This window comes from Castanea sativa, chromosome 2 (genome assembly GCF_040712315.1).
Source record: "Castanea sativa cultivar Marrone di Chiusa Pesio chromosome 2, ASM4071231v1".
NCBI classification, from domain to species: domain Eukaryota; kingdom Viridiplantae; phylum Streptophyta; class Magnoliopsida; order Fagales; family Fagaceae; genus Castanea; species Castanea sativa.
In genome coordinates, this window is record NC_134014.1 from 43,950,337 (window position 1) to 43,960,643 (window position 10,307).

Consider the following 10,307-nt stretch of genomic DNA (forward strand, 5'->3'; position numbering starts at 1 on the left):
TGTCATTTCTTTTATCCAAAACAAAGACTGACGATGCGTTAATTCAAGCTAAAAAGAAAAAAATGGATTTTAGAATTGTAAATTGTCTAAAGTTTATAACAACAAATGAAATTTTTATGTCTATCCAAAAAACCGATAAAGTATCATTTGGATTATTTTCTTACTCTTTTTTTCTTTCTGTGCATTATTTTGTATCTTCCACAATTTCTAAAGTCTCTTATCTCTATGACTCTATCCACAATTTCTTGAAACATTATTGTTACTTTATCCCAAAAAAAAAAAGAAGAGAAAAAATAGTTTGATATAACCAAAAAGGTTGCATATCTTGTTAAAACATTAAAGAGAAGTTGAGAAGAACAAATAAATTGTTGTTTCTACTTATAAAGTTGCTGTAATTTGGTAAAACTATTTGACTCAACTACGACTTCTAAGCTCAATATATAATGTATGTGATTTTTTTTTTTGGGAGGTAAATTGACATGTTATGTTACGTAATGATGATATTAAGAATGTAACTTATTTGATTTTGAATTATAATTTGATACGATATAACATTATGTGTTGAAAACTTAGGTACATTTATTGTTAGAGCTCTAATGCATAACAAAATTAAAACAAATGCAACCAACATTCGAAAATTTCTTCTCAAATTTTTAGAGCTTTAATCCCAACAAAATAAAACATTCTCAAAATTAATTCTCTAGTAAAATAATTAAAACCATTAAAAATAATGACAATAAAATTCTTAGTTCCACATCCCCCTTTCATCCCCTTCTTTAAGGCGGCTCCCTCTTTGGAACCTAAATGTACACTCTCTTACTAAAAAACTTACTTCTTTCTTTTTCAGATCCTCAATGGTATACTCATTTGCTGAGGAGTTACCAAAAGTGCACGGTCTCCTTTTTGGGACTATCCTTTGCAAAATACTAGCTACAATATGACTATTTCTTGCTAATGACTAAATACAATACTAAACTTTTAATCACGACTTGCCATAAAGTTCAAATCAATTTTCAAAATGCTCACAATAAATAAGTTTCACATAAAATTAAAAATATCATTTATAAGTTTAAACCACAAAAATCCAATAATAATATTTAAAATTTTGAAAGCTTATCCACATTTCCATATTTAAATTACCACGAATCATCTTCACACTTTTTATATAGAATATAGAAGTAGAAAAAAATTAATTTTTCATAATGAAGGTATATCTCAATAACATCACCAAATGACAAACTTTACCATTATTGGTAAATGTTAAGAATATAAAGTGAGAGAGAAAGACTGAAAATTCTGTATATTTTGTATGAATAATAATGTACAATAGAGAGCCTTATATAGGCTAGATATGTGTGCAGTACAAGTAATATGAGTAAAATACAAGTACAGTATACTGGGCCAAGCCCAATGGGCTAATCTAGTCTAAGCTATACACTAACATCCCCCCTCAAACTCGAGGTGGCAAGGAGAAAGCCAACTGGAGTTTGGATATAAGATCTCGAAGATGACCAGGCGGGTGAGTCTTGGTGAAGATATCAACAGGCTGTTCAGTAGAGGAGATGGAGAACAACTTGAGATTGCCTTTCTTAAGATGCTGGCGAGTGATGTGGCAGTCAATCTCAATGTGCTTGGTGCGTTCATGGAAGACATCATTATAAGCAATGTAAATGGCACTACAATTGTCACAATAAAGAGGAGTGGCAGTGGGCTGTGGAGCATCCATGTCAGCCAAGAGCCAGCGAAGCCAGACAAGCTCGCAGGTGGTGTCTGCAAGGGCACAATACTCAGCCTCGGTACTGGAACGAGAAACCACATCCTGCTTCTTACTGCGCCATGAGACAAGGGAAGTACCCAACAGGAAACAGAAACCTATAATAGAGCATCGATCAGTCGGATCACCTGCCCAGTCTGCATCTGAATAAGCATGAAGCTCGAGAGAAGACCGAGAGGAGTAATGGAGACCATGATAAAGTGTGCCCTTGACATATCGAAGAATCCGAAGAACTGCAGCATAGTGGACAGAACGAGGGGCATCCATGAACTTACTAACCATACCCACGGCATGTGAGATATCCGGACGAGTAATAGTGAGATAGATCAAACTACCAACCAACTGACGATAGCGAGTAGCATTAGATATAAGTTCACCATCCAAGGGTGTGAGCTTTGCATTGTATTCCAAGAAAGTGGAAACAATCTTGTTGTCGGTGATACCGGCTTTGGAGAGAAAATCAGAAGCATATTTAGCTTGGGAAAGATAGTGTCCATCAGGGGATGAGGTAACCTCAAGCCCAAGAAAATAGCTAAGAGTGCCCAGATCTTTCATTTCAAAATGCTGACTAAGGAAGTGCTGAAGAGAGCGGATACCGGCATAATCATCTCCAGTAATAATCATATCATCAACATAAAGAAGAATAAGAGTGATACCAACAGAGGATCTTCGGACAAAAAGAGCAGTGTCATGAGGACTGGAAGTGAAACCCTGCTGAGCAACAACTGAGCTAAACTTTTCAAACCAAGCTCGAGGAGCCTGCTTGAGGCCATAAAGAGCATGACGAAGGCAACAAACTTGACTGCCTGAGTGTGGATAGCCAAGGGGTGGTTGCATGTATACTTCTTCTTGGAGGTCTCCATTAAGGAAAGCATTCTTCACATCCATTTGATAAAGAGGCTAACGGCGAACAGAAGCCACAGCAATGAGACATCTAACAGATGTAAGGCGAGCAATAAGAGCAAATGTTTCCTCATAGTCAATGCCATACTCCTGAGTAAGCCTTTGGCAATAAGGCGAGCCTTGTGTCATTCAATAGATCCATCAGCCTTGGTCTTGATCTTGTAAACCCACCTACAACCTACTACAGATATACTTGTGGATGATTTTTCTCTATATACTTGGATTTATCTGCTTCACCATAGGTCTGAACTTGTGTCTATTTACCAAACATTTCATAAAATGATTGAAACACAGTTTAATCGCACTGTCAAAGTCTTTCGATCAGATAATGCCCAAGAATATAATGATAAATCTTTCCTATCCTTTTTAGACCGTCATGGTACCCTTCCTCAACGGTCTTGTCCTTACACCTCTCAACAAAATGGTCGTGCAGAACGAAAACATCGTCACCTTCTTGATATTGTCCGCACCCTTCTCATTTCTGCCTCTCTTCCTGAGCGCTTTTGGGGTGAGGCAGCATTCACTGCTCTGTACACCATTAATCGTATTCCTTCACCAACTACACATAACAAATCACCATTCAAGCTTCTCTATAGTCAAACCCCTGACTACTTCTCTCTTCAGGTTTTTGGTTGCGCTTGCTTTGTCTCTCTTTCTCCTCATGAACGAACAAAGCTTCAGCCTCGTGCTCGTCTCTGTTGTTTCCTTGGTTATGGTGTCTCTCAAAAGGGGTTTCGCTGCTATGATCCCATTTCTCATCGGTTTCATGTCTCCCGTCATGTTGAGTTTTGGGAACATCGTCATTTCATGAGTCTTCAACAGTTTCTTGCATCCTCTTCCTCAAAGTCTCCCATTTTTACCGATCTTTTCCTCCCTCTCTATCTTGAACTTGTGGAGGATTCTTCAACATCAGTTGCCTCTTCAGACGACTCATCTCCGGTTTCGTCCCTAGTATATGACCTGCCTGTCTTGGATCCTGTGACACCACCCTTTCCTAAGTTACCTATTGGTCCTGAACTTCGTCATTCCACCCGGGTAAGCATTCCTCCCTCTTATCTCACTGATTATCACTGCTCTTTTGCTCTTGCCACCCTCTATGAACCTCACACCTATCGTGAGGCCCATACTGACCCTCTTTGGCAGCAAGCTATAAACGAAGAACTAGATGCCCTTCATAAGAATCACATTTGGGATATGGTTGATTTGCCTCCTGGTCAGTCTATAGTAGGTTGTAGGTAGGTTTACAAGATCAAGACCAAGACTGATGGATCTGTTGAACGATACAAGGCTCGCCTCGTTGCTAAGGACTTTACTCAGGAGTATGGCATTGACCGTGAGGAAACATTTGCTCCTGTTGAAATTTTTTGACTTTGGTCAAAAAGTCAACCCAAAGTCAACGGTCAACCGTGGTAGTCAACGGTCAAGTCAACGGTTGGCGTGTGCTGACGTAGGCGGTTGACTCAAATGCTGACGTGTGCATGATGACGTCAGCCTAGGGCTGACGTGGACAGACGCGGATGGTCTTAGGTGCGTCGAGCACGTGTCACGGGGTGAGGCGCGTGGTTGCTCTTTTACCAGCGCGTGCAACACGTGAACCACTTCTAAAAGCGCGTGGCGGCACGTGTGATGTCTGTTCTGGCTGTTCTTGGTTGGGTTTTTCTTGGGATTGGCTGTTTTGTCACTCTATGTCTTTGCTTTGACAGCTGGATGAGTAGAACGGTGAGATCCGAGAGTTGCAGGGACTGTGAGCGTGACGGCGGTGACTATCTTCTAACAGTAGCTACTAGATGAAGGCGAGGGCAGCGGAAGAACGCCGGAGATGTCCACAGGAACCAAAAAGTCAGAGGTATGGCTCTGATACCATGTTAAGAATATAAAGTGAGAGAGAAAGACTGAATAATCTGTATATTTTGTGTGAACAATAATGTACAATAGAGAGTCTTATATAGTCTAGGTATGTGTGCAGTACAAGTAATATGAGTAAAATACAAGTACAGTATACTAGGCCAAGCCCAATGGGCTAATCTAGTCTAAGCTATACACTAACAGTAAATAATAAATCATAAAAAATTTTATTTGACTCACGGAGAGTCCGTTTGAGAACAACTTATTTAGTTGAAACTGAAATTTTTTTGCTGAAAGTATTATAGATAAAGCTAAAAAGTAGTTAAATAGTACAGTGACACAAATGAATAGTATCAAAAAGTGTAATGAAGCCAATAATTAATAATATAAATAAGCTTAATAGTAGTAAAAATAAATAAAATAAAATAAAACTGATTTTTTAATCCAATGCCAACGCAACCAAAATACATAAGAAAACAGTACCATCAAAGAAGATTAAAAAGAAAGGCACATGGATCCAAAATGAAAAGCTTAAGCCAGTGTTTATTCAAGGCAAGCAATCTTTCATTCTCGAGCTGTTGAAGAAACAAATGAGAGGAGCTCCGGATCATGTTCAAACATGGCCATGTCTTCTTCATTCATGCTTACCCACGTTTCAATTCCATAACCATCTTTGGAACTCATCATGACCACCACGTTCTTATAAGGTCTGCTGGGACTACACACCCAAGTGGGCTTCCCCATTCCAAAATCAATTTCATAGACAGGGAACCTACACCAGCTAGTAAAGTTACAAAAGACCGTCTCACCGTTTGCGAGTTGTTTCTTTGCGTTGTTCATAAAATTCAAGTAGTCCACTCCATCTTGTAGTTTCTTCACGTAGTCAACATTGATTTCCCTAATTGCATTCCTAAGTTGGTTCTCCCATAAACAATCGTCTTTCTCAATCTTAACCTGTGATAACGCAACCGTGACAAGATTCCCAAATGAGTTCACTGGAAGGTGTGGAGCCATTCTCTCGCGCAGGTTCACAGCATGAAGTCCTGTGAATAGCTTTGCTTTGTTTCCAGGTTTTGATTGAGCTATTGCAATGAAACGCCTGCAAATGAATGCTGAAATGGCCTCCACGCGTGACGGGCCCTTGTCTTCTGGTCCAAATGCAAGAGAGGCTTCTTTTCTTAGGGCGGCTATGCTTGATTTGTCGAACACAAATCTTCTGGTCACAATCTTTTCTTTTGCCATTGCAGTACTCAGGGTGAACCCAGATATATCTCTTGGAGGAAAATGGATGGCTGCATCAAAACTGGGGCTTATAATTTCACTAGCTCCTCGAGACATACCAGCCCATGCAGTAATGAAGTTGATTGCTGATATTCCATCAGCAACCTTATGTGAGACACAAAAGGAAATCGCCACTCCACCACAGTCAAAAATATTATATTGGACAGCCAGGAGAACTTCTTTTCCAAATTGATCGCTACAACTACGATAGGGCTCAAATGGTAGCAATTGGATCAAAGCTTGCCCGTTGTCTTTCTCTACCACTTGTGATAGCATGCATGGGACACGGGCCTGAACATAGTCTACACCCTCATCGTTACAGTTGATAGAGAAATCTTCATTAATAAGTGTTCCAGCCAATGGATAGAAGCGAGTGAGGGTTTCAGCTAAAGACTTTTTTAGCGAACTAGATCTTTCGTAGTGATCAAGATCCATATATTGCTTACACTGATAAAAGAAAATGATAGGGATATAAGTGGGAGGTGCAATTTGGTCTAAGAAGGAAAGCTTGAAGTTCCTAAGGTGATGGGGGGTTGGAGATGATGGCTTAATAATCTCCTTCGAAATTATCTCAACATTCATCAACATCTTTATTAAATTTCACTCTCTCTCACTCAGAATAATTACTGATCAATCTCTAAATTGAAATGGAGAGCAATCTTATTGAAACGAATGAAAGTGAATGAATGAATTACAATTTAGATACTTTTTCTTATATACGAGTAACAGAGCATGACCAAATTAAGAAAAGGAAAAGAATTGAATTCTATACGTACATTAATAACTAACTCCTTAATTCCTGGTATACTTGACTGTTTCTAACTCTCTGTTTTGACCACTACACATCCTTGGTGCAATGGTCATTTCACAGGTATAAGTACTTGTGGGGTGTGGGGATAAGGGTTGGGGTTCAAGTCTTCAGGAAAGAGCTTCACATACATATACACTTAGATTAAGTTAGAGTATAAATTCTATCTTATATATAAAAAAAAATAAATAAATAAAAAACTCTTATCTTACATATGAGTAACAAAATTGTTGATATATCACCCTAAAAAAAAACAAAAAATAGATAGAAAGGCTTACATGTAAGAAAAACAACTAACAAAAATAATAGGAGGAAGACAAAGCACCACTTAAAACACATACACCAAAATAATTAATCAAACCCAATAACCACAAAAAAAAAAAAAAAAACATAGACAAAAATATATATCATTCCCATTCTTTAAAAAAGAGTCATTAATTAGAGAAAATATTAAACAATTATCAAACTGACCAAATAAAAGAAAAGATTAAAAAGGAAAAGTATTGTCCTATTTTGTAAGCAGTATTTTCGTGGGAGTTAAAAGATTTTTTTCTTCTTTCAAACTCTAAATTACATAAAAGAATAAGGTTTTTTGTTTTTTGTTTTCTAAACTCTAAGTTAGCGTTCAATTAAATATTTTGTTGAAAAAACAATATCAAAAAGTAATTTGAGTTCAAACAGAACTCATATTTTTTCTTTGAAATATTCACGTTTAGAAATATGAGTTCAAATAGAAAATTCACTTTTCGAAATATAAGAAAATTCACGTTTAAAAATATGAACTCATATATAAAAATTTTAGTCCAAATAGAAATACGATAGAACTCATATTTTATATTCACGTTTTCAATATGAGTTTTAATATAAGTTCAAAACGTTTTCACGCTAATATGAGTTATATGACTTCAAAAGGTGAATATAAGAAGTTATATTTGAACAAAACAATAGGAATAAAAGAAAACGTGACGTGAAAGTGTTTTTTTTTTTTTTTCAAAGATAAGATAATGATATGGAAAGGATAATGATAACAAAATAAGGAAGCCAAATATAGGAAAGTAAATACTAAATGACAACTCATAAAAGCAAACGTAATAGAGAGAATTCAATATGTATGAGGCGTTCTAAATAGAGGCCATAAAAGATACTTACATTTTTATTGTTGACTACACTTCAAGTCTAAAGTCCAAATAGTTTGTTGGAGATGGAGGACAAAACACACAAAAATCTTTAAAATCAACACCCTGGTGCAAGTTCCTTGAAGTTATACCAAAATCTTGAAGATAAACACCCCAATGCATGTTCCTTGAAGTTTAAATACCAAAATCTTAAAGATAGGCACCCCAGTGCACGTTCCTTGAAGAAATATGTGAAAGAAATTAATGGTGAGATTGAAATATAAGGGCTATTTTACATAAATATTTGATTTGTTTCTAGAAAATAAGAAGTTGTTCATGAATTAGAAAATCAAAATAGAAAAGACCAAAGTATAGTGACATACACATACCGTTGAGCAGGAGCAAATTTGAGTAGAGCAAATAGAAAAAATGATGATAATGGTGAAAAGAAGATTAACAGAATTGAGAGAATTGGAGAACTGAAGAAGAAACAATTTGAGTTTGAAAATCAACGTGAGTGTACCAGAAGTGTGGTCCTATTTTGTAGATAGTGTTTTACGTGGGAGTTTTCATTTAGAAAAATGATCCAACCAAATTGTGGTAATACGGTCAGCAATTTGAAAACCGACAGGAAAGTAGTGTAAGTGCACAATTTGTACCCGGTCCAATCACTAGATGGACTCAGACCCAAAGAGCCTTATACAATCAAATTTGTAAAGTGTGAGCTTGAAACCTAGGTTATGGATTTTGGATAGAGAGAAAAATAGGCTAGATTACTGTTATCCACGCATTCAATAGATGAAAATAGCAAAGAAACTCTCCTCGGACGTAAGCCGAGGATCTCTTGTATTGCCTTTCTTTCTTTAAGCAAAATATTACAATTACAGTTCAAGTCTTCCACCCTTTCTCTCTCCTCCTTCTTCTTCTTATTCTCCAATCCCCTTTTTCATACCTCTCTTGTTCTCTTATATCCATCTTATTCTTCATTTCTTCTTCCACGTGTAACACAGATCTTTCAAATAGATACTTGTTCCATCCGCCACCTTCTTGAAGTCTTCAAACAATAGCTGAAAAGCTGAATATTATTGTTCAGAGGTCATTTCTCCATTAATGTGGCCAGGGAGGTAGGTACATGGTCTTTAATGCGGTGGTAGCAGCCTTTTCCCTCTGATATTTCTCATACGTTATTCCTTCCAATAACTATGTGGATCATGCCTTTACTCAACAGATCTTCTGGAATTCTCTCTCCAAACACCCTGACATGTCGTATGAATTTTACTTGACCTATCCGAGGAGATACTCCTCCTCGGACAACTCCTCCAACCTTTGTAGCATGAACTGGCATGCGGGCCTCACAGGCTCCGCTCGGATAGGCTTACACTACTAAATCGGGCCCAAGGTCCAAATACATATTTTAATCATTTTACCCCCCACAAGTAGTAGTGTCTAAATTTAAGGGATATGGATGAAAAGTCATAGTGATAGTTTTATTGTATGAAAAATAAAGAAGAACTTTTATAATTAAAAATAATAATTTTTATAAAAAAATAATAAATAAAGAAGAATTGATTTGAAAAAAAAAACGTGTAGGGAGCATGAGTTAGAAACGTGAATTCAAAAAAAAAAAAAAAGATAATGAAAAAAAAGAGTGAAAAAATAAAATAAAATAACCAACTTAGGGGAAATCAGACATGGGTTTAAAAAAAATGAAATAGATAACCAAAAAAAGAAGAAAAAGAAAATGAAAGGATAAGTCTTAATAACAAGGTAAATAACTTTTTTGATAGAAACATGGGTTTTTTCGTTAGGTTTTCTCTTTTTAATTTTTAAAAAGAAGTTAAGAAAATAGTTTAAATAAATTGTAATATATATCTATTTAGTTTTTTTTTTTGGATAAACTTGAGGATGTTTTAAAAAATATATATATTTGAAGATAACTTTTTTTAAAAGGAAAATAATAGTAACAAACGTTTAGTTGCTTTAAAGAAGTGGGTTAGTGGTAGAGTGATCCTATTTTGTAGGAAATGTTTTAGGTGAGAGTTAAAGATATATTTTTACTTTGTTATCCTCAAGTTTTGCCCCTTACTTAAACGTAGGCTGTAGGGGTATTTTGGAACACAAAAAAATCCGGTCTAAACAGGGGAAGTCTCTTAAATAGTAGTATAGATAATCATGATGTGAGGTACTGTGGGAACATTAGACATCAATGTCCGCGCAAATTGTTTTTAAGACATTTGATAGATTGTTTTTTAATGGAAGAAAAGGATGAATACATTTCAAACAAAGGGACATTTGATAATATAGTGATTATTGATGTGTAATACCCATTTGATTGTCTTGTTGATTTTTTAATATTAAAAAGAATAACCGGGTTAACGGATGCTCTTAGGACATTTGATAATGAACAATTTTAAAAAAATGTTTTAATACCACTTACATTAAATATATAATAAAAAAACTGTAAAAATAAATCCGTTATTTTTATCTTTTCTAATAAAAAATTTTAAAAATATTTCCTAAATCAATACCCTTAGGATATCCATTAATTTTTCCCTTCTCTAAAATGTGTTGTAATAAACTT

At 35.8% G+C, this 10,307-nt stretch overlaps 1 protein-coding gene across 1 annotated transcript; it reads right to left on the bottom strand.

Moving 5' to 3' along the window:
* Positions 1–5,086: 5,086 nt before the first annotated feature.
* LOC142624185 (stemmadenine O-acetyltransferase-like) lies at positions 5,087–6,391 on the bottom strand. Its single transcript, XM_075797718.1, has one exon. The coding sequence runs from the start codon at positions 6,389–6,391 to the stop codon at positions 5,087–5,089; it is 1,305 nt and encodes a 434-aa protein (XP_075653833.1).
* Between the last annotated feature and the right edge of the window lie 3,916 nt (positions 6,392–10,307).

Coding starts and splice junctions, on each gene's coding strand:
- LOC142624185 (XM_075797718.1), bottom strand. CDS start 6,391: ATGTTGATGAATGTTGAGATAATTTCGAAGGAGATTATTAAGCCATCA.